Genomic DNA, 24,948 nt, shown 5'->3' on the forward strand with positions numbered 1-24,948 from the left:
GTCCTCCTGGCCAAGCCAGTGCAATCACCAGCCAAGCTGCTCTGGCCGCCACTTCTGTCTCTGTCAGGCCAAGGTGAGAGTCCTGTGTCTCTCCAGAGGCCAGCACTTAACCCCTCACGTGACACCTTTTCCTTTGCTCTCAGGCTGGGGCTTTGCTCTGCTTCTCTGCAGAGAAGTGGGGAAAAAATCTCCTTCCTCTTGGTCACTGATTGCTGGGTGTGAATGTTCTGGTCCCTGTGGCTCCACTGTCTTTTCGGGTTCTCCATGGACATGGTGGGCCTTGGCCAGCCCTTCACTGTCCCATTCAGCCCGCTCCAGACAGCTAGGTGACACACACACCCCATGTCTCCTGTGCTGCTCCAGGAGCAGGTTAACCCCCCCGGGCAGCAGTGCAAAGTACAGAGGGAAACTGATACACATAGGCTTCATAAAAATATTACAGAAAATTCCCCTTTCACCACAGTCCTAAGGGGAGAGGAACAGAGCCCTCCCTGGATGGGACATGGCTTCTCATCCCAATCTCTATTTCCAACTCACCCCGCAGCAGCAGGAAGTTTGCAGAAGAGAAATGGCCGGTTGCTGTTATGGCAGCACTTTTATGGGAACAGGGAAATGAAATTAAACCTGTTATTCCTGGTTCACACAGTGGTGAGCAACAGAAAATCAGTCCAAGTGAATGAGAGGGAGCTACCAAATGGCCTGTGTCATTTTCCAAGTCTGCAGCAGCTGCTCCGTGCAGAGCAGGGTGGGGAGGATACACCCTGACAGGCCTGGGCTGTTGTGCCTGTGGGCGGTCTCTCTCCCCAGGCCCCAAGGGAGATTGGCACCTTTGGGTGGAGATGACACAGCGCTGCTTTCTCCAGGGCATGCAGAGAGGCACCGAACTCGGGAGGAGCCGGGGGCTTGGCAGCTCCCAGGATCAGAGAGAGCCTGGGGAGACACAGAGCCCAGAGACAGAAAGGTGAGGAGCCCCACCATCTCTTCATTCAGGCCCTAAGCCAGGACAGAGTCCCAGACCCTGGAGACAGATTCAGGGTCCCGTGTGTCTCTGACTCTCCCCAGGATACAGAGCAATTTGTCTCCGTGCAGCTGGGGCAGAGCTGATGGGGGATCCCACTGCTGCCTGCATGCCCCGGAGAGGAGAGATCTCTGCTCTGGGGCAGGGCGCAGAGACAGCTGGGCTCACCAGCCCCCAGGCCCAGGGTAGGACAACAGCAGGGCAGGGCTCATCAGTAACCGGGGGCTGTATGTGGCTCAGCTTCAGGGCTTGTTTGGGCCACCAGGGTTTTTATCCCCAAGGTGAAGGGTTTGTGCAGACGGGGCTTCTCCTCTCGGGAACAGAAGCCCTCCAAACCTTCTCATGCCTGGGGTATCTGCAAAGAGGTACTGGAAACCTCCCTTCCCCTCCCTTCACATCACCTGTGGATCCAGGCAGATCTGGGAGCTGGGACTCTCCCTCCTAACTTATTGCTCCTGCTGCCCTTTTCGGTCTCTCCCTCTTCTTCCCCTTTCCTCCCTCAGAGCGTTCACTCTCCTGCGTTCAGCAGCTCTGGGACTCGCAGCCCCCCCCCCCACCAGGTAACCGTGATTGTGTAATGCGGGTCCATTTGTGCAGAGTCACTGTCCTGCCCGGCCCCAGCCTTTTCCCCTGGGTCTCTCCCCTCACCTGCAGGCTCCGGGTGCGGGGCTGGTGCGGGCAGAGCCCGGGGCTGCCCCAGGGGCTGGCTCCAGCCCCCGCAGAATGTCCGCCTTTGGACAGAATTCTAAGTTTAAGTAGAAGGTCCAGGGAGGCTCAGGGCTGGTGCTGAAGGCCTGTTGTGGGCTGAGACAAGGAGGCAGCAGGATGCCCTCTCAGTGTTGTCCTAAGGGCAGCAACAGCAGCAGCCCCAAGAAAGGGACCCTGCCCCCATCCAAGCAGGGTTTGAGGGGAGGGCTGGGGTGTCCATGGGATCCCTGGGGCTGGGCCAACGGGCTGGATTCTGATCAATCCTGGCTCCTTCCACAACAGGAAATGGGAGCAGGAGGGGAGCAAATAGCCCAGATGGTGCCATGTCTCTACCGCTCAGCACAGATGCTCCCAGCTGCAGAGACCCTCTGTAACATCCCCCTCAGCACAGCACTGCCTGCTACTGCCTCCTCTCAGTCCCCAACACTCCCCTTTCTGCCCAGGATCCCCACTCTTCCCCCCAAGCATCACACTTCATCTCCTCTGCCCATCCTCACCCCTGCCGCCCCCTATGCCCTGAGCCCCACTAATGGGCAGGGTAGGGACAAGTGGTACCAGGGCCAGGTATAAATTTTTCTGGAAATTTCCATGGCAATCGGTGGAGCAAGCAGCCCCCAATCCTCCTTTTGTTACACAGGCCTGAAGGCACCTTAACCCCTTTGGAAATCTGGCCCATTGTGGGTAAAGCTGAGAGTAGCCAGACTGATCTGTCTGAGTCATCACATGTGGGGCAGGAGTTCACAACCCCCAATTCTGTCCTGGCACCTCAGCTGTGCTGAGAGGCCCCAGCTCCCGTTGAAACTGAGGTGGATTGCAGGTTCGCAGCCTCTGAAAAATAAGGCCATGAACCATCCGTGGGAGCTGGGGGCCTCTGCCCGAGAACCTGCCCTTGCACCTCCACCACTCAGCTCTCCTGACAGCAGCTGTCAATGGCTCCCTGAGAGAGGGCAGGCACTGGCTTCTCTCTTGGGATTTGTACTACAATTTCAGCTGAAGAAACTCTCCCTTGGTGATGCTGAGAATCCAGCCGACCCCATTGTAAGGGACCAGGACCTAGGCAGCCTTGCCTAGGCATCACTGATGGGCTGGGGTCTGCACATGAGTGACAGCAGACGCTGAGCAGGACTGAGAGGAAAGCAAGATCATGGACAGAGTCCAGCCAGGGTTGGAGACCTGAGATCACAGCCAGGCCACAGCGAGGAGGCAAGACTCAGGCTGCGATAGAGACCGGCAATCAGGAGACAAGGCAAAGTGTAGCAAGCCAAAGCCGGGGGTTTCCCAGACAACTTCCTGGGCAACGCCCAGGGTTAAATAGGGTGCTAGGCAAATCAGAGGGCAGCAGGGTGCCGTCACGCCAGCTCCCTTGGGTGGTAATTTCTGAGGCACGATCGCACCACAGTGATCCCCAGCTGTGCCTCTGTAGATCCAGGCTCTAGGTCACAGGCCCTGACAACCACCAATACCTAATCTCTTCCTGCTTTATTACACCAATATAGATAAGGCTGAGATGAGCTTATTGTTTCATAGCTGGTCTTTGAAGTGCTCTAAAATCCACATGCTGGTTTGGGCTCTCTTGAAAGCTGCTGTGCCCTGTCGAGGTCTGTGGTCATGTTCTTGGTCCAAATTTAAGGTTATCTGAGCGAGATGTTCCCAAGATACAGTCCCTCATGTTATCTGCACACTCTGGGGGCACCCACCTTTACCCTCTTCCTAGGGCTCAAGGCGTAACCCTGTTAACTTAGGCACCCACCTTCATCCTTCCCTGGGCTCAGGGTATAACCTCACACTCTGTGGGTTTGCAGGGTCTTTTACCAGTGAAAGAGCCTTACACAGTAATATCCTACTTAACCTCTCGTTATTAACAATCACCAAAACAGAATACACACACTAGGTATATATTGCTCACCACTCCCAATAGACGAACTTTTTCTGCCGGCCAGTAAGAATCAGGTAACCTGGGAACTCCAGTTTCTGCACGATCTAGTCGGCAGGGTGTTGAGACCTGGCAGCTCTGCTCTGGGGCTGTGTCCTGGAGTTAGGTTCCAAAGAACTTCCTTTTGGATCCCAGTTTATATAGTGAAACTTGAGTCCTGCTTAGCTGTACCTTAACTAATCATTTACTAAAGTATTACAAAATAATTCGTTGACCAATCCTACCATATTGAGAAAAAATCCTCTACCCACCCAGACCCCACCACCTTAGCTCATTTACGAACTTGCAAAATTAGTAGTTATGTAATAGACATAAACAAGCAAAGAACTGAACAGAAACCATGCAGCTAAACAATAGAGAAGCAGGGACCATAACGGCAAAACAATAAAGAAATGGAGGTTTCACACCTACAACTGTTCATAAGTGATTACTTGCCAAACAGGATGCTGTCAAACAAGGTTTTCTTTAAACGTCTTAAGATCTGTTTCTTTATCTGGTGACGGTGGGTGCTCTTAGGGCAGGATCACTTCCCTAACAGCCCCAAATCACATGTTTTAATGTAATTTTGATAGAATGTGAGGATGTGACTTCCTGCTTTCTCCTAATCTGGCTGCAAAAAAAGACCTCAGAACATACACCTGCTCCAAAAAAGGGATAGGGACATTTCCCGCTCGCTTCTTAGATTTTTGCACAAACGTACGGCTCTACCTTTGGCTCTGAACTGCCCCACGTGGATCTCAGCTGATCAGGATTGAGCTCAGGTAACGTCCAGCACCCACGGCCCCTTTGGGGAAGCAATCCTGGAGTTGTTAGGAGGGGTTAGCGTTAGCTCCAATCGCCAGCTCCAGTCTGCCTGACACACTGGCTGCTGCTCTGTGGCCGACAAGTGTGTGTAGAAGCACAGCTGACATCGGTCACGGGGTAGCTCAAGGCACCGTGCTGTATAGACCAGAGACCAGAGGTGACAGTAAGCTGGTACGCTCCGTACCGTACTGGGGCTGCCCGGCTTCCCCAGGCGGCAATTTAAAGGGCCTGGGGCTTCCAGCCGCGGCTGGAGCCACAGGCCCTTTAAATAGCCCCTGGAGCCCTGCTGCCAGAGCCCTGGAGTAGCAGAGGCAGACCGGGGCGCCGGCAGCGGTTTAAAGGGCCTGGAGCAGGTGCAGCGGCCGAGCCCTGGGCCCTTTAAACTGCTGCTGTAGCCCCCAGCTGCCGCTGCTACCCTAGCGGAGGAGGGCACTTACTGGTACAGGGCAGGTCGGGGCTGGCTCTGACCCCCCCATTCTTGGCCCTTCCGCCCAAGGCCCAGCCCCTTCCAGGGGCCAGAGCCGGCCCCAACCCAGCCCGGTATCGGTAACTCCTTATTTCTACTTTCATCCCTGCCAGAGACGGAGTTGGAGCCGGTCCCTTGACAGCGGTCTGAGGCTGTCTGACTGCTGGGCATGTTATTACTCAGTCTGCTCCAGGAAATGGGCGTTTCTTGGAAGTTTTGCCTCAAGAGCAGAGCTTTCCTCTCAAAGAGCCAATAGTTCCAAGTGCTGTAAATCCCCCTGCAGACTCAGATTACTTTAAATATTGTTGTGTCAGGTTAGGGCTGGGTTAGAGTGAGTGGTGCAAGTTGGAGTCATTTGGTCAAGGGGTTCCTCTGATATAGCTGCCCCCAACCCCAAAATAAAGAGTTAATGTTAACGAAGTGCAGTCAAATCCATCTCCATATGAGGCTCCAAAACCCTACAGAAGGTCAATAATCGTGTCTTACCTGTTCTCTTCTCTCCATCTCACCCCATTTCACTTTCCCACCTTCTCTGTGGCACCCCCCCTTCTCCCCCCCCTCCTCCTGTTCTCACCTTATTCTGGGCATGTGAAGAGCTGATTCAGGCAGCAAGGGGACCGCCCATCAACAAGACACAGAAGACAGCCATGGCCTCAGCAGCGCCCATAGGGAAAGCGTTAGAAGAAGCCACTTGCTCCATCTGCCTGGAGTATCTGACGGTGCCAGTGACCATAGACTGTGGGCACAACTTCTGCCAAGCCTGCATCACCCAGTACTGTGAGCAAAGGAAGCCTGAATCAGGCACACAGTTCCCCTGTCCTGAGTGCCGAGCGCTGTTCCAGAAAGGGAATTTCAGGCCAAACAGGCAGCTGGCCAATATTGTAGAGAGCATCAAACCACTGAGGTTACAGCCTGAGAAAGCTCAGAATGAAAATCTGTGTGAGACACACAAGGAAAAACTCCAGCTTTTCTGTAAGGAGGACGGAAAAGCCATCTATGTGGTCCCCATAGAGGAAGTTGCCCAGAGTTATAAGGTAGGAATCACTGCTGCTCTTGCTGAAGGAACCCCTTAAATGCCCCATTGTGTTTCTCCAGAGCCAGCTGCTGGGAGGGGGGAGTGGGAACTCACACGACTTAAGGGAGGTGGATCCAGGGATCCAGGTGCTGCCAGGCTGGGCAGTGAGGGGTCCGTCTGGCTCCATCTCTCTGCCAGGCAGGGCTTCCAATGCGAGGTGACCACGGCCACCTTATGGCATCTGAGTGGAGGAAACCAGGACTGGTGCTCTTCCCTCGTCAGTGTGTGGGTGAGGGCTGAGGGGTTGGCTCAGACTGTGGGTTTGGGGCTTGCTTGCAACTTTGCAACATCAGGAAGGAAAGGCCTTGGATTCTCCATTTTGCAGGCATCTCCCATGGAGACCCGGGCATATCCCATTGGGGCTTTACCCAGCATGGGTGTCTATGTGTGTTATGGGGTTGGGTGAGGGAGGGTTGTTTGAAGAGGGGCCCAAAGGGGAGGGGAAGTGGAGTGTGTGAGAGCAGGAGAGGGAGGTATGTCCAGTGTGGGACATTGGGAGCTGGCCTGAGATGAATGACATCCCCCAAACAAATGACACCTGTGAGATGAGGAAATGGGGAAAGGGGAATAGAGATGGGGCTGGATCCTGGGCCCCATGGTCTGTGCTTGGTGTTGCACCATAGACACATAGATCTTCCCCCCCACGTGAGGATTCCCCTGCCCTGGTTAGCGCTAGGGGCTGCAGGGCCTGGGCTGGACTCAGTGTCTTGACACTTCAGCTAAACTCCTGCGTTCCAGAGGACTCTGAGTGCGACAGCCGGGTGGGGAAGAGTCTCCCCTGGGATCAGCGTCTCAGCCAGACCATGCCCCAGGCCCTGCAGTGCTGCCCCTGCTATCTCTGCCCAGGGCATTCTCCTGGCTTTGTTACTGAAATGTGCATTTCACACAGGACCAGATTGAGGCCACCCGAGGCCCAGGCTCCACACACTGTCACCGGGCCCTGCTATGACCCTGCCCCACTGGCAGTGGCTGTAAAAGGGACCATACACCCAAGGGCTGTCTGCTGCGGGTGGGGCCTGCAAACTTCTTTGAACAGGCAGGGCGTGTGGCTGGGGGCTCCCTCCCCTTGGGGACACTGGGGACAGGAGCGGGGGGGGTCCCCTCTCCCCTGAGAAAGAGAGATACAGGATCAGGGAATCCCCTCTCCCTGCAGTACTGTCTCTCTTTTGGTGGGTGGAAGAGCTCTCCCCTTCCTGCCACACACAGCGTCCTCTGCGGGGTTACGGTTGGCAGGTTAACACCCCCTACAGACACATGGCATTACCTTTCTGGGTGACTGGCTCAGGCTCTCTGCAGACTTAGGCAGGTGTCACTGTGTCTGTCACACTCAGGGCATGTTTCAATATTTAATTTGCAACCCGGAGGGTTTGAATCATGCATTTTTAATGGATGCCAAGAGCCTGAGGTAATCACATGACTCCAGTAGCTGGGGTCTAGACATGGTCCTATAGGGCCTCTGCTTTCACCAACCCTACCTCCTGCAGTCTTCACCCAACAGACAAGCAGACTAATGGATGTTTATCTCACACGGTGCCCCTGAAGGTGAAACTCCAGGAAGCCCTGGGCCCTCTGAGGCAGGCACTGGAGGAGGCCCTGGAGCTGACATCTAAAGAGCAGAAGAAATACATGAATTGGCAGGTGGGTGTCTGGGTTCATCCTTCCCTGAGCCCTTCCCCCTGCAGTGCTCCTGGGGATGCGGGGCTGTAAAGCTGCAGGCTGAGGTTATAACCTGCTCTGGCTGTTTGCCCTGGGACAGTGCAATGGTGCCAGGAGCAGGAAATGTCTCTGACAGGGATCCTAGTGCAGCAGCCCTGGTTGGAGGAGCAGTTCCTGGCCCATGGGTAGCAGCACAGACTCACCACAGGACTGTCCATACACCCAATCCCCACTCACTGCACCCCGACCTCTGCACCCCCCCATCTCATCCTGCACCCACCCACCCACTGTCCAGTACACGCAGACCCACTCGCTCCTCATGCAGCCAGAGCAGCCAATTGGGGGGGGGGGGGTTCAGACCCTTCTAAAGAGTGGGCAGGAGACACCCCTCGTTTGAGGGGAAATCCCCTCTGATTGGCTGCCTTTCCCCTTCCTGATAGTGAAGGGCAGCCAATCAGAGCTATGATGTATGTTGATGGACAGCCTGGTCCCTCAGCTTGTGTAGCAAGGAGAGCTCCTGCCCCTATTCCCACATGCCTCCATATGCTGACCCCCACCCATGTACCACTGTCCCTGTGCTGAGCTTTATCCAGCACCCATGTACCACTGCCTCTGTGTGTGGACCCTTATCCCACTCCCCATGATTGATCCTATCCTCCCCCAGTCTGTTCCCCCCCCCCCCGAGTCCCTGGTCCCAGCTCGCCCTTCTTACCACAGGGGTCTTCTTGGGACCTTCTGATTTCAGGGAGAGGCCAGATGATCCCATCCCAGCTTCACTGTTCAAAGGGTCACCAAGGGTGGCCACTACCTGCCCCCAATGCAGCAAGAGCACCAGGATCTACAGGAGAGGGACACGGCCCTCCCACCCTGCCCCTGAGACTCCCACCCCCAGATCAGGGGAGGGGGTGGGGGTGGAGATACAGGAGCAGCGATTGGGAGTGTGACCCAGGTACTTTTTCTCAGAAGAGCATTTTGCATTTCCCTTATGGTGATCCATTACTCTAAAGCCTCATATGGATACGTGATCATCGCAACCCAAGACTAGCAGCCCTGCTCACTAACCCCGAGGCAGACTCAGTTCAGTGTGTGCCCAGCTCTGGCTCCTGCTGTTTGTTCCTTCTCCATTTTTTACTAAAGGACAAAGTGGAGAATCGGAGACGGTCGATCACACGTGAATTTAAGAAACTGCACCAGCTTCTGAGTGAGGAAGAGCAGCTGCTCCTGCGGAGACTGGCGGAGGAGGAGAGAGAGAGTCTGCAGAGACTACAGCACAATATAACAAAGCTTTCAGAGCAGAGTGCTGCACTGATCAGTCTCATCACAGAGATGGAGGAGAAGCGTCAGCAACAGGCTGCTGAACTGCTGCAGGTGAGACTGTTAACAATCTCCCCATCCATCCTGTGGCCTTAAACTCTCTGGTCAGTGACTAGATCCCAGGAATTAGTGACCAATCCTATTTCCTGTGCCTGCTCTGACAGTTTCCCGACATGAACAGAAGCCCAGGCGTGACATCCTGTCGGTGCTGACACGCGCAGTCTATGTTGGAGAGAAACGCAGATACAGCAGGGGCTTTGCCTGTCGAATGGGTGGAGCAGAAGGAGCAAGGGGCTGATGTGGTCCCTGCTGAGCCAGCTGGAACCTGCCCCAATGCTGCTGATGAGCAGAGATTCTCAGTGGTGACAAGGGGGCGTCCAGAGGGGGGAAGCACAAGACAAAGTGAACTCTCAAATTCATGAAATGAAAGGGCCAAGACTCTCATCACTGGCCATTGGTGCTGGGGGCCTTCATCTCTGGGTGCCAGCCTGGGATACCTGGGGGCTGATATTGGGAAGGGCTGAGCACCCACACAACAGCTGAAGCAATGGGAGCTGCAGCTGCTCAGGGTGAGGATCTGGGTCCTGTCTCCTTAGATCTGCAGCAGGAAGCCGCACAGGTGTGAGGCTGGGAACAGTTTGGTGGAAAATCTGCAGGTAAGTGGCGGGACAGACAGAGGTGTGTTAGGGATTCTGCTGCTTTCCTTGTCCCAACACAGCTCCTTGTTCAATGTTCGCAGAATGTCACATCCCCCGAGTCTGTGCCATTGTCACATGACACTCAGCTCCTCTGAGAGTCAGAGCCAGGGTGACGGGGCACCTGAAATCGGTGATCACTGCTGAGTGTCCTGCAGAGAAGCGGCTGTGTTAAATATTGTGGATTCAATGTGGTAGAGAATGGAAAGTCTGAAGCCTTTTTTTGAAGGCTTTTGCACATGGTGTTAACCCAGCTCCCTGTCTTTCTGTCTCCTTTCAGGGTGTGAAAAGTACATTGATCAGGTCTGTGCCGATTTCCATTTCTCCTTCTGTTCCCATGAGCGATGTGGGTGCAGAGCAGATGAGTGATCATGGGACGTTTTCTTCACAGGAGTGAGCATGTGACACTCCAGCCACCAGAAGCCATTTCTCCTGCCCTGAAGAATGGGTATAAAATCTGCCTTGACATGAGGGAAATGCTGGCGAGATTCACTCGTGAGTGAGAGCTGCTGGCTGGGTTTCCTTTACATGTGGGTGGGGAGGAGAATTGGCATGTGTTGTGCATGGGGACAAATGGTGTAGGCCACATTGTGACCAGCAGGCTGGTGTGGCAGCAGCCCCAAAGCCAAGACCTGGCCTCCCTAAACTGGGAGAAATCCCCTTGCTAGGGTGTTGACAGTCATTCACTGCAAGTCACCGGGATCTGGGCTCCATTTCTTAGAGAGGTTTGAAGTAGAGCTGGGCAAAATGTTTTTAGTTAACTTGCCAGAAAATTATATTTCAGGTTGACTGAAACGATTTGTGAATTCATGCTGAGTTTTCTGAATAGTTTCAAATGAACTGAAAAAGGTGCTGTGGTGGGCTGCACTCCTGGGGTGGAGCCTGGAAGCTACTGGAACCACTGCCCTCCCCCGAACTATCCATCTGGGTTGGCCTCTCACACAGCTTTTGCTGATGGCGCACAGCCAGCCCCTCCTGGCCCTGTTATCACCCAACATAACAGTAGGTGGCGCCACACCCCCAGCTGAGTTACCTGAGTGCTTTACCTAAGCCATGGAGGCACCAGCCAATTTCCAAGATCCCAAGCCCTGCCCTTCTGGAGTGTAAACCCAGAATTATACCATCTTGCACTGGAGAGGGATCTGTACAGTGCAAGCTCATTAATTATTCTGCTCCCTCCTCCCTGTAGGGAAGATATGCACCAGCCTTTGTTAACAGAGCTAAGATTCCCTAACACTTTACTCAAAAACTCACACTGGCTAACATAAAACAGATTTATTAATGACAGAAAGATAGATTTTAAGTGATTATAAGTGATTACCTAGCAAATAAACAAAAATGCAATCTAAGCCTAATATACTAGACAGGATTTAAATCAAACAGTGTCTCACCCTGTTAGCAAGTACAAGCAGTTTGTAGATGTTCTATACACAGGCAGGAATCCTCTCTTCCAGCCTAGGACCAGCACTTCCCCCAGGTCAGTCTTTGTTCCTTAGGTGTTTCCGAGTGTTGAGCTGTAGAGGGAGTGAGGCCCCTTGGTGAGATCACTTCCCCCTTTTATAGTTTCTTTCATATGTCAGGAACCCCTTTGTTCCAAGCCAAGTTCCCAGCCCAATTTGTGGAAAAATACAGGTACCCAAATGGAGTTCAGTAACATTCAGTCTAGTCACATGCCCTTGCATGCTTGATGAGTCATGGCAGCCATTATCCACAGGGTGGCTGAAGCGTCCCCAGGTGAAGACAAGCCTTTTCCATGGCCTGCTGTTTTCGCTGCTGAACCATTGGCACTGTCTAGCTTTTTAATTGTTGTACCTGAAAGGCTAGTTGTGGGTGTTACCCAGAGCACGCACATTTGAAATACAGATACATAGTCAATATTCATAACATGAGAGATAAAAATGTTACATGCACACAAATAGGTTAATCATATTCAGCAAATCATAACTTTTCCATATACACCTCACATGGCACATTTTGTACAAGATGTAGCATAAAGTGTAAAGTGGGACTGGCAGCCCGTGCAGCTTATCCTAGATGGAGGAGGCAGTAAGTGGGGTAAAGGCCCCTCCCCTCCTCACTGCCCCAGCCTCATTAGCAACAGCCCCTGTTCCCCCAATGCCCAGTTACAGTTCCCAGCACCCCCCTCTACCCTGCCCAGTCATCCTTCCCATGCCCTGGGGGAGAGGCCGGGTTGAGCAAGGGAAGGGCCTGGTTGTGGGGTTTGCCTGGCTGGAAGGTGATGCCCATCGGGCCAGCATGGAGAGTCCCTGCTGCACCCCCTGGGGCAGGACTGCCCATCCAGTGTGTGTGGGGACAGCGCCGACCTATGCTTAGTAACAAACCAGCCACACATGGCCTCAAAGCAATAGAGCTTCCCTGGGGCCTGGCCCTTCCATTGCTCCCCTCTGCACCCTAGGCACCCACCTCTCTCCTCATTCCCTCTACCCCTCCCCTTCCCCCTGCCCCCTCCAATACCAGCCAGTCCCTTCCTCCTACACTGTGGCACTCTTACGCTCCCCCTTTCCTACTCCCTTTGACACTCCCAATGCCTGCTTTTCCTGCATTGGTTCCAGGGCCACCCCTCATCCTCCAATGCCTGCCCCTCCCCACACCCTTGGTTCCCCCAAGCCTGATCCTCCTCTTCTCTTTGCTTTCCCAGCCTAGTATCTGCCCTCTGGGGCCTGCCCCTCCCCTACCCCCACTGATATCTCCCCTTTGTCCTGCCCTTCCCCTCTAACCCCACTGACACACACACACACGCACTCACATGCCAGTATTCTCCTCAAGTTCTTTCCCGTGGGTGGACAAGGCCCTAACTCCCCTTTAAGGCAACAACACCCCGACACAGCGATTAACTGGGACACAGGTTAATTTCCCTTAGATCTTAGTGACCAGCCCCTGCCCTCAGCACTAACTCTGTGACTTTCTCCCCAGTGGGCGTGACTCTGGATCCAGACACGGCTCATCCCAACCTTGTTCTGTCTCAGGATAGGAAACGTGTGATACGCAAAACCAAACGACAAAATCTGCCCAATAATCCTGAGAGATTTGATCCCTGTGTTTTTGTCCTGGGTGCTGAGGGATTCACAGGAGGGAGGCATTACTGGGAGGTGGAGGTGGGAGACAAGACTGGATGGACTCTGGGGATTTGTAAGGAGTCTGTGAGCAGGAAGAGTCCAGATCACCTGTTGCCTAAAAATGGATACTGGACTATGTGTCTGAGAGATGGGGAATATGAGGCCCTCACCTTCCCCGCAACCCCCCTCCATGTGGGCATCAAGCCCAGCCAGGTTGGGATTTTCCTGGACTATAAGGCAGGCGAGGTCTCATTTTACAATGTGACTGACAGATCCCATCTCTTCACTTTCACTGACACCTTCTTTGGAACAGTCCGTCCTTTCTTCAGTCCCTGTGCCAATGCTGGAGGTAAAAATGCAGCTCCCCTCATAATCTGCTCAGTCCCAGCTCAGGCCAGAGGGAATCCTGGTCCCTGAAGGTGACACCTAAGCTGGCCACTCACACATTGCTGGAATACCAGACTTCCTGACACTTCTGGAAACAGCCTGCTTCTGCCCCCCCTGGTGTGATGGTGAAAAGGACATCAGCTTCCCCCCACTTCCCACCCTCACTCCTTTCACTTTCCAGAACCCAGCCTCTGATGTGGGGGAGAGGAGATAGGGGTGCAGGCATGAGGGGATGGGGTGCAGGCTGCTGGGCTGTGTAGGATCCAGGGCAGGGAGGAGTTTGTAGAAGCAGGAATGGAAAAGCCCAGATCACAAGAGGCAGGCTGGGCGGAGGCAGTTGTAATGAGGGGGTAGGGGAGAGAGGCCCAAGGAGGAAGAGCCCCTGGCAGAAGTGACAGAGGGGAGGAGAGGAGCCCAGTGAGTGCGATGGGGCCAGTGAGCGGTAGGTACATCCCAGCATTTCCTGGCCTGGGGGAGTCTCTGCCCATGGAGGGGAGCGAAGCGGCCACAGGGGTGGTGCGGGGGCAGGAGTAAGAGCGCCGGGGCCCTGCTGTAGAGGCTGCTCTGCGCTGCAGACTCAGCAATGGGGGGGAGCTGGTCCCAGAGCGATGGAGGGAGAGGTGGGGAGAGCTGGGGAGGGGATTCGGTGGCTGGGCAGGGGAAGGGGAGTGAGAGCCCAGCCCCAGGGCGGTGTGAGCGAGGGCCCGGGCTGGGCGAATGGCACCCACTTGCTGGGAGGAGCAAGCTTTTTCCCCCCTTCCAATTTTTTGCTCCTCCCTTGTGCATTGTGACAAACGGCTCCCAGCACGGGGCAACACTGGCGAGAAATACTCAGATACCGCTAACGGATTTCTGCTCCTCCCTTGTGCATTGTGACAAATGGCTCCCAGAACGGGGCAACGCTGGTGAGAAATACTCAGATACCACCACTAATGGGCTTTTGCTGCCCCGTCACAGTTTGTTCCCCCTTTTACCCATCCCCTTGTCCAGGGGTTGCAGATTGTGATGGACAGGAATCATTCACTCCTGTCAGACTTTCTACCCACGTAACAGCTCAATTTTAAATACTGAGAGAAAGAAAAAAAGAGATTTTTCTGATTTAGAAAATGCTATGATTGTAACAAGGTGTACATACGAGAATATTTTAATTTACATTTCAACAGTATTTCAAAAACATGCCTCTAAACACACTCTTAGAAATGGAATTAGCACGTATTGTTTGAATGTTCATTGACAAGTACATTAAAATTTAACTTCTCTAAATAGCTGATTTTTGTTGTTGTTTTAACTGTTATTTCAAGAAATCCCAAATATTTATTGTTACAAAATAATTATAAAACTGTCAGACCAGTTTATTCAATTCTACGTACAGCACAATGTTCACGGGTTATAAACATCACTACACACGCGCTCAGGCAGCTCTTCCTTTCGCCCACCAGGGGCCGATGTGGCACGACAACAGCTGGCTGCTGTCATCAGAGCAGCCTCTGGCGGAGCCAGGCTCAGGGGCAGAGGGGGGCCACACAGGGCTGCTGAGGGGCCACAGGCTGGGGTTCAGAAGGGCTAGTTGTGGGGACAGACTGGGGCGTGGGCTCAGGAGCTAGTAGGATGACAGCACTGAGCTAGGGTCTGAGTGGGTGGGGGGCTCCATATGCGGATGGAGGGTAGGGTGAGTGATGGGGCACATGGGGATGGAGGGAAGGGTGAGTGACGGGACACATGAGGAGGGGGAACGGGATGCAGGGATGGGGCAGATGTGCCTGACTGAATGGGAGAGGCTCGGGGTCAGCCAGAGTCTGCAGGGGGGAGGTTCCCCAACTCCCTAACAATCCCTCCCCCCCAAAAGAAGCTGTTCCAGGCTTCTCCCACCCACACTCAACAACCCTCCAGATTCACTCCCAGGCTTCTTCCCTCTCCCTCAGCTCGTCCGTTACCCTGACTCCCGCAAGCCTTTGCATGGCTTCTGAGGGGTGCGGGAAATACGTTTCTGTATTGTAGTTTAAATGAATTAGTACTCAACTGTCATAAATATAAAGGGAAGGGTAAACCCCTTTAAAATCCCTCCTGGCCAGAGGAAAAATCCTCTCACCTGTAAAGGGTTAAGAAGCTAAAGGTAACCTCGCTGGCACCTGACCAAAATGACCAATGAGGAGACAAGATACTTTCAAAAGCTGGGAGGAGGGAGAAAAACAAAGGGTCTGTGTCTGTCTGTGTGATGTTTTTGCCGGAGACAGAACAGGAATGGAGTCTTAGAATTTAGTAAGTAATCTAGCTAGGTGTGTGTTAGATTATGATTTCTTTAAATGGCTGAGAAAATAGCTTTGCTGAATAGAATGAATATTCCTGTCTGTGTGTCTTTTTTGTAACTTAAGGTTATGCCTAGAGGGATTCTCTATGTTTAAATCTAATTACCTTGTAAGGTATCTACCATCCTGATTTTACAGAGGTGATTCCTTTTTTACTTCTATTAAAAGTCTTCTTGTAAGAAAACTGAATGCTTTTTCATTGTTCTAAGATCCAAGGGTTTGGGTCTGTGGTCACCTATGCAAATTGGTGAGGATTTTTACCAAACCTTCCCCAGGAAGTGGGGTGCAAGGGTTGGGAGGATTTTGGGGGGAAAGACTTGTCCAAACTACGTTTTTTCAGGAACCCAGATAAAGTTTGGTGGTGGCAGCGGAAGTCCAAGGGCAAAGGATAAAATTAGTTTGTACCTTGGGGAAGTTTTAACCTAAGCTGGTAAAAGTAAGCTTAGGAGGTTTTCATGCAGGTCCCCACATCTGTACCCAAGAGTTCAGAGTGGGGAAGGAACCTTGACATCAACGTTCTGTACTAATACGCCTAGTAAAGAATCTATTAGTCAATAAAAAAATTGCTGAATCTTTTTATTTGTATTGTTACAGACATACTTGTTGACAGGTATTTTGAAATAAATTACCACTTATTTCTCCTGCTGCCTCCCCTTTTTCCTCCCCTTCCATCTCCTTCCCCCTCTGCCCAGGAGTCGGTCCCTGGGGGTGTTTGCTGTCCTGGAGGGGCTGTTGGTGCAGAGTCACTTTCCTGCCTGGCCCCAGACCTTTCCCCCGGGGCTCCCCTCACCTGCAGGCTCCGGCCTCGGGGCTGGTGCAGGCAGAGCCTGAGGCTTGGACAGACCCCACTAGGGAGCAGCAGTGGCTCGGCCCAGGCTCCCAGCTCACAATGGAGGCGGCTGGAGCAGCCTCTAACCCAGGCAGCTCATCCGCTGGAGGGAAGGGCCAGGGGAGACTCTGCAGGAAATTTCCCACGCTGTTGAGCTGTCACGGGGCAGGCTGGAGCGAGCGGGCCATGCCCAGTAACAGCTGCTGACGCTGCTGCTCTCACTTGCCATCAGACTCTCCTCCCCGCTGAGGGCTGCAGAGGGGCCTGGTTTGTAGCAGGGGGAGGAATGGGGAGAATCTGTGCAGGGACCAAAACATGGCCAGAGGCAGGTGGAACAGGTGGTGGTGGCAGGGGAAGGGAGAGAACCAGGGAGAAGGCGCAAGAAACCAGGTTAGTGTAGGGGGAGATGCGCTGCCAGACAGGGGCAGAGGGGGAAACACCGGGATAGGGAGGGGCAGAGGGGCTATGAGTTACTACAATGGGATGAGCCATCTGCTGTGGTTGCCAAAATAGGACATGGGGGCAGAGGCTGGTGTTCCTGGCTGGCCCATTGCAGCACCCCCCTCCCCAGGGCTGTGGTGTTAAAACACATTGCCCTATATGTCTTGTTACATAATAATTCATGGTCACTGTATGTGGGTGTGATCTGCTGTGCCGATGCCTGACAGTTACTCTGTTTCCTATAAGCCACTGTGAATGCAACTTCACTCCATTTTATTTGTTTATTTTTAATTCCTTTTTAAAAGCAGTGTTTTGGTTACTCCTGCTTTTCTTAGCACGCCTTGGTTAACACTATGCACATGGGTGTTGTGCTGCTTAGTGTATGGTTTTAATAATAAATAATCACATAAAATAGTAATTGATGTTACTATTAAGCAATCACTCCCAGTGTTTGTAGCGGAACAAGGTCCCTCACCAAAGGCTCTTACTTAAATTAAGTTGTCATGGGATAAGAGGGATGATCCTTTCATGGATTGAGAACTGGTTAAAAGACAGGGAACAAAGGGTTGGAATAAATAGTAAATTTTCAGAATGGAGAGGGGTAACTAGTGGTGTTCCCCAAGGGTCAGTCCTAGGACCAATCCTATTCAACTTATTCATAAATGATCTGGAGAAAGGGGTAAACAGTGAGGTGGCAAAGGTTGCAGAAGATACTGAACTGCTCAAGATAGTTAAGACCAAAGCAGACTGTGAAGAACTTCAAAAAGATCTCACAAAACTAAGTGATTGAGCAACAAAATGGCAAATGAAATGTAATGTGGATAAATGTAAAGTAATGCACATTGGAAAAAATAACCCCAACTATACATACAGTGGAAGGAAAAGGCCTGGGTAGAGACCGTCAAATCGTGGAAGTCAACGAATGGCTATGCAGGTGGTGTCGGAGAGAAGACTTTGGATTCTTTGGCCATGGGATGGTGTTCCAAGAAGGAGGAGTGCTAGGCAGAGACAGGCTCCACCTAACAAAGAGAGGGAAGAGCATCTTCGCAAGCAGGCTGGCTAACCTAGTGAGGAGGGCTTTAAACTAGGTTCACTGGCAGAAGGAGACCAAAGTCCTGAGATAAGTGGGATACCAGGAGGAAGCACGAGCAGGAATGCGTGAGAGGGCAGGGCTCCTGCCTCATACTGAGAAAGAGGGACGATCAGCGAGTTATCTCAAGTGCCTATACTCAAATGCACGAAGCCTGGGAAACAAGTAGGGAGAACTGGAAGACCTGGCACAGTCAAGGAATTAGGATGTGATTGGAATAATAGAGACTTGGTGGGATAACTCACATGACTGGAGTACTGTCATGGATGGATATAAACTGTTCAGGAGGGACAGGCAGGGCAGAAAAGGTGGGAGAGTTGCACTGTATGTAAGGGAGCAGTATGACTGCTCAGAGCTCAAGTACGAAACTGCAGAAAAAACTGAGAGTCTCTGGATTAAGTTTAGAAGTGTGAGCAACAAGGGTGATGTCATGGTGGGAGTCTGCTATAGACCACTGGACCAGGGGGATGAGGTGGATGAGGCTTTCTTCCGGCAACTCACGGAAGTTACTAGATCGCAGACCCTGGTTCTCATGGGAGACTTCAATCACCCTGATATCTGCTGGGAGAGCAATACAGCGGTGCACAGACAATCCAGAAAGTTTTTGGAAAGTGTAGGGGACAATTTCCTGGTGCAAGTGCTGGAGGAACCAACTGGGGCAGAGCTCTTCTTGACCTGCTGCTCACAAACCGGGAAGAATTAGTAGGGGAAGCTAAAGTGGATGGGAACCTGGGAGGCAGTGACCATGAGATGGTTGAGTTCAGGATCCTGACACAGGGAAGAAAGGAGAGCAGCAGAATACGGATCCTGGACTTCAGAAAAGCAGACTTTGACTCCCTCAGGGAACAGATGGGCAGGATCCCCTGGGAGAATAACATGAGGGGGAAAGGAGTCCAGGAGAGCTGGCTGTATTTTAAAGAATCCTTATTGAGGTTACAGGGACAAACCATCCCGATGTGTAGAAAGAATAGTAAATATGGCAGGCGACCAGCTTGGCTTAACAGTGAAATCCTTGCTGATCTTAAACACAAAAAAGAAGCTTACAAGAAGTGGAAGATTGGACAAATGACCAGGGAAGAGTACAAAAATATTGCTTGGGCATGCAGGAGTGAAATCAGGAAGGCCAAATCACACCTGTAGTTGCAGCTAGCAAGAGATGTTAAGAGTAACAAGAAGGGTTTCTTCAGGTACATTAGCAACAAGAAGAAAGTCAAGGTAGGTGTGGGCCCCTTACTGAATGAGGGAGGCAACCTAGTGACAGAGGATGTGGAAAAAGCTAATGTACTCAACACTTTTTTTGCCTCTGTCTTCACGAACAAGGTCAGCTCCCAGATTACTGCACTGGGCAGTGCAGCATGGGGAGGAGATGACCAGCCCTCTGTGGAGAAAGAAGTGGTTCGGTACTATTTAGAAAAGCTGGATGAGCACAAGTCCATGGGGCCGGATGCGCTGCATCCGAGAGTGCTAAAGGAGTTGGCAGATGTGATTGCAGAGCCATTGGCCATTATCTTTGAAAACTCATGGCGATCGGGGGAAGTCCTGGACGACTGGAAAAAGGCTAATGTAATGCCCATCTTTAAAAAAGGGAAGAAGGAGGATCTTGGGAACTACAGGCCAGTCAGCCTAACCTCAGTCCCTGGAAAAATCATGGAGCAGGTCCTCAAGGAATCAATTCTGAAGCACTTAGAGGAGAGGAAAGTGATCAGGAACAGTCAGCATGGATTCACCAAGGGAAAGTCATGCCTGACTGATCTAATTGCCTTCTATGATGAGATAACTGGCTCTGTGGATGAGGGGAAAGCAGTGGACGTGTTGTTCCTTGACTTTAGCAAAGCTTTTGACATGGTCTCCCACAGTATTCTTGCCAGCAAGTTAAAGAAGTATGGGCTGAATGAATGGACTATAAGGTGGATAGAAAGTTGGCTAGATTGTCAGGCTCAAAGAATAGTGATCAATGGCTTGATGTCTAGTTGGCAGCCGGTATCAAGTGGAGTGCCCCAAGGGTCGGTCCTCAGGCCAGTTTTGTTCAATATCTTCATAAATGATCTGGAGGATGGTGTGGATTGCACCCTCAGCAAGTTTGCAGATGACACTAAACTGGGAGGAGAGGTAGATATGCTGGAGAGTAGGGATAGGATACAGAGGGCCCTAGACAAATTAGAGGATTGGGCCAAAAGAAATCTGATGAGGTTTAACAAGGACAAGTGCAGAGTCCTGCACTTAGGACGGAAGAATCCCATGCATCGCTACAGACTAGGGACCGAATGGCTCGGCAGCAGTTCGGCAGAAAAGGACGTAGGGGTTACAGTGAACAAGAAGCTGGATATGAGTCAACAGTATGCCCTTGTTGTCAAAAAGGCCAATGGCATTTTGGGATGTATATGTAGGGGCATTGCCAGGAGATCGAGGGACGTGATCATTCCCCTCTATTTGACATTGGTGAGGCCTCATCTGGAGTAATGTGTCCAGTTTTGGGCCCCACACTACAAGAAGGATGTGGCAAAATTGGAAAGAGTCCAGAGGAGGGCAACAAAAATGATTAGGGGACTGGAACACAGGACTTATGAGGAGCGGCTGAGGGAACTGGGATTGTTTAGCCTGCGGAAGAGAAGAATGAGGGGGGATTTGATAGCTGCTTTCAACTACCTGAAAGGGGTTTCCAAGGAGGATAGATCTAGACTGTTCTCAGTGGTAGATGATGACAGAACAAGGAGTAATGGTCTCAAGTTGCAGTGGGGGAGGTTTAGGCTGGATATTAGGAAAAGCTTTTTCACTAGGAGGGTGGTGAAACACTGGAATGTATTACCTAGGGAGGTGGTGGAATCTCCTTCTTTAGAAGTTTTTAAGGTCAGGCTTGACAAAACCCTGGCTGGGATGATTTAGTTGGGGATTGGTCCTGCTTTGAGCAGGGGTTTGGACTAGATGACCTCCTGAGGTCCCTTCCAACCCTGATATTCTATGATGGGGGCTAATTTAGCTACAACAAATCGGGAGAAAGATTTTGGAGTCATCGTGGATAGTTCTCTGAAGATGTCCACGCAGTGTGCAGCGTCAGTCAAAAAATCAAACGGGATGTTAGGAATCATTAAAAAAGGGATAGAGAATAAGATGGAGAATATCTTATCTATACTTACACCAAGACAAGGAATACAGGGAATGAACTGGAAGCATTAGCACATTAGCTAAATTATGACTTAATTGGCATCACAGAGACATGGTGGGATAAATCTCATGTCTGGAATATCAGCAAAGAGGAGTACAGCTTGTTCAGGAAGGACAGGTGGGGGAAAAGGGATGTGGTGTTACGTTATACATCAAGAATCTATTCACTTGTTCTGAGGTCTAGAAGGAGATGAGAGGTAGCTCATTTGAAAGTCTTTGTGTGTAAGGACCAAAGGCGCCGGAAAAGGGGAGGGGACAGCAGAGGCCACCGCCGTGTGTGTGTGTGGGGGGGGAATGGCCCCCGCACTCCCCCACACTCATACACGCGTCACCCCTGCCCACAGTGCCACTGGCAGGATATGCGGAGGTACAGCCAGGGAGCACTGTGGAGAGTAGGCACTGCAGGAAGTACCGCCCAAGAGACCCAGAGTGACAGTACCCTGCAGCCCTCAGGGTGGACAGGTGTCCCTACTTAATCCAGGAAGATATCTGGGCAACCACATAGATCTTGGTCTGCTACATCTCCTGATTCCAGCCTAACTTTGACCCTGACTCATGATCCTAACCCGATACTGCCTCTGGTCTCTGACCCAGCCTGACCCGGACTCTTTTTTATGGAACTTGGCTTTGTGATTCCTCTAACATTGACCCAGTGACTCTCTTCCCTGGTAGGCAGACCTCATTCCAGCTGTGTTTTGTAGGCAAGACTGCCTATGCTCTGATCCCTTACAATGGGTTAAGATAAAAGTGTGGGGGGGAACAGAAGCTATGTCATGATAGGGGTCTATTAGTGACCCCCAAATCAGGAGAAGGAGGTAGGTGTGGCATTTCTAGAACAAATAACAGAAATATACAAAACATAAGACCTAGTAGTAATGAGAGGCTTTAGCAGATACCTGTTGGAAAAGAAATACAGCAAAACATAAATGGTTCCTATATGTTTTTGGAATGTATCCGGGAGAACCTTTTGTTTCTGAAGGTGAAGAAAGTAACCAAGGGAGTAGCCATTTTCAACATGATTCTGACTAATGGGGTGGAAGGAATTGGTCGTGAATCTGAAGGTTGGAGGCAGTTTGGGTGAAAGTGGCCCTGTAATGCCAGATGCCATGATTGGAAGGGAAGGAAGGAGTGAGAGTAGCAGAACAAGGACAATGACCTTTAACGAACTCAGCGAGCTGGCAGCTAAGATCCCACGGGAAGAAAATCTATGGGAAAAAGGAGTTCAGAAGAGCTGGCAGCGTGTCAAAGAGACACTAATAAAGGTCCAGCCCAACAGCAAGCTCTCCTGATATGAAGGACAGATAGGAAGAATAGTAAGAGGCCCATATGGCTCCATCAGGAGCTTTGTAATGACCTGCAAACCAAAAGGGAATCCTATAAAATGTGGAAACATGGACAAGTTGCTCGGAATGAGTCCAGATGACTAGCACAAGCACATAGGGACAAAATGAGAAAGGCGAAGTCAGAAAATTAGCTGCACCTAGCTAGGGACAGAAAAGGCAGTAAGACGAGGTTCTGTAAATAGGTTAGGAGCAAGAGAAAGAGGAAGGAAAGTGCAGGCCCCTTACTTAGCAAAGGAACAGGGCTAATAACTGACAACCTCAAGAAGGCTGAGTGTCAGGAATCAGACCCAGTCTCTGGGCAACCTAATGAGCACAGCTGGCCGGCAGTAGGCTGCTTGGCTGGCTACAGGACCGGATTGGTTGGAAGAGTCAGCAGAGCAGTTCTTAAGCCCAGCAGCAGCAGTTCAAAGGCTGCTCAAAGCGTCACCCATGTCTGTGATAGCACCTGCCCCTGCCTTGGCCCCAGCCTTGCCCCTTATTTGCCTCATTCCAGCTAACCCAGTTCTGACTTCTCAACTCAGATTCCTGATCTCTGACATCAGCGCTGATCCCCGACTCTGGCATCAAGGCTCTGACTCCAGTTTTGACCATGGGCTCTGATGCCTGGTTACTGACCCCTGCTCTGACCTCTAGGCATGATTGCCCATTGTGACAGATTTCTGTTACCAATCTGCCTGAAGCATCAGGTGATCAGTCTAAGGCCACAGGGAGGAGATAACGGAACCCAGCAAGGGTCTACATTTTAAAGCTTTATTGATAAAATAATAAAATAACAGCGTAGAGTACTGGAAATGCTTCCATGTCACTCAAAGGAAGGAAGGAAGCGTTAGTGCTCCAAGCCCTAACCCACTTTCATAGAATCATAGAATATCAGGGTTGGAAGGGACCTCAGGAGGTCATCTAGTCCAACCCCCTGCTCAAAGCAGGACCAATCCCCAATTAAATCATACTCATAAATGCCCCACCCAAAGCTGGCCAAGCCTGGGTGTGACGTAAGAAGAATAGGGGGGGAAGGGTGGACGGGAGTGCTGTCCTGGGCCCAGGTCGTCCGAGGATCAGCTGTGATCTCCAAATTGCTCCAGCTCTCGGGAGGGTTTTAAGTCCTGGGTACCTTGGGAGGGGGGATGCTTCGTTCAGGGACCCCTGCTCCTGGTGCCCTCTGTGCCAGTCCAAACCTGCTTTTCATGGTGTCTTCAGCTTTCTCAAAACACCCTGGCTCCAGGGACGCAAGACTCAGCTCCCCCTCTTGCTGTCTTGCTGGTGTTTTCAATCTTTGCAGTCTTAGACCTTGTTTTCTTCTTTGCTGGCCTCACTTGCCTCGTTTGTTATGGACTGGCTCTGCAGGTCTGTTAAGTTGAATCTCCTTTTCTCATGGCTGGTCGGTGAATTCCGGGCCCCCTCTTTCTTGGCAAGCAGCCGAAAGCCAGATGTGTGCCGTGGCCTTGAGCTGGCTGGAGTCAGCGTCTTATCTTCGGGCCTAGCATGAGCGTGGAGTTAACCCGTTCTCTGCTCTCTTCCCCCCACCCACCCACCCCCTGGCCTCTTGCAACCTGCAAAGGAATCCTCCATTCCACACTCACTCAGACCTTTGACCCTTTCCAAAATATCCTGCAATGCTTGCAACAGCGTTAGCAATATACAAAGCCTATCTGCCTTCCCCAGGGGACCCTTTGAGGGAGGGGGTCATCGGGGTGTGACACCATGTCCCGGTCACTGACACTGAGGTGTTTAATGCCTATTTAGCTTCATTCTTCACTAAAAAAGTCAATTATGACCAGGTACTCAACACAATTCATATTCACAACAAGGGGGAAGGAGCCCAGCCAAAATAGGGAAAGAACAGGTTAAAGAATATTTAGGTAAATTTGATGTATTCATGTTGGTGGAGCCTGATGAAATTCCCCTGAGGGCACTTAAGGAACTAGCTGACGGGCTGTCAGACCCGCTAACAGAGCCGTCCCATCCACAGGTCGGTTTGAGCAGGGGCGACTCTAGGCATACCTCCCAACATTTTTGAAAATTTAATTGGCTTTATTGCCCCCCCACCCCATGAATCACTTTACTGAGTGAAAGGTTTCAGAGTAGCAGCCGTGTTAGTCTGTATTTGCAAAAAGAAAAGGAGTACTTGTGGCACCTTAGAGACTAACAAATTTATTTGAGCACAAGCTTTCATGAGCATCCAATGAAGTGAGCTGTAGCTTATGCGCAAATAAATTTGTTAGTCTCTAAGGTGCCACAAGTCCTCCTTTTCTTTTTACTGAATGAGCTTTACTGAGCTTTACTGCTTCCGGAGGATGTGGGGCCTGGGCGGCTTGGGGGCCAGCGGCAGTGTCCGGCCCTGCTCCACTCCACTCCGCTACGCCCCTCCTCACTAATTTCCGGTGTCACTCAGGAGAGAAAGGGGCACAGGCTTGGGGAAGGGGTGGAATGGGGGCAGAACAGAGATGGGAAGAGGTGTGGTGGGGGTTTGGGAGAAGGGCCTGGGGTGGTGGTGGTGGGAGTTGTCCCGGGCCCTGCACCCCCCCAGGGACGGCCCTGCCTCTCAGAACTCATGGAGGATGGATGTGGACCCTGGGACTGGAGAAAGGCAAACACTGTACCTGTCTTTAAAAAGGGGAACAAAGAGGACACAGGGAGCTATAGA

The 24,948-nt window shown here is 51.7% G+C and overlaps 1 protein-coding gene across 1 annotated transcript; it reads left to right on the top strand.

Annotated features, from left to right (window-relative positions):
• The first annotated feature begins 5,576 nt into the window (after window positions 1-5,576).
• On the top strand, window positions 5,577-13,631 carry LOC140895987 (E3 ubiquitin-protein ligase TRIM39-like). Its single transcript, XM_073307030.1, has 6 exons — window positions 5,577-5,963; window positions 7,547-7,642; window positions 8,798-9,028; window positions 9,950-9,972; window positions 10,061-10,164; window positions 12,604-13,631. The coding sequence occupies exons 1-6, from the start codon at window positions 5,577-5,579 to the stop codon at window positions 13,161-13,163; spliced, it is 1,401 nt and encodes a 466-aa protein (XP_073163131.1). The 3' UTR covers window positions 13,164-13,631.
• Window positions 13,632-24,948: the final 11,317 nt, after the last annotated feature.

The sequence above is a fragment of the Lepidochelys kempii genome, chromosome 11 (assembly GCF_965140265.1).
Source record: "Lepidochelys kempii isolate rLepKem1 chromosome 11, rLepKem1.hap2, whole genome shotgun sequence".
Taxonomy (NCBI): domain Eukaryota; kingdom Metazoa; phylum Chordata; order Testudines; family Cheloniidae; genus Lepidochelys; species Lepidochelys kempii.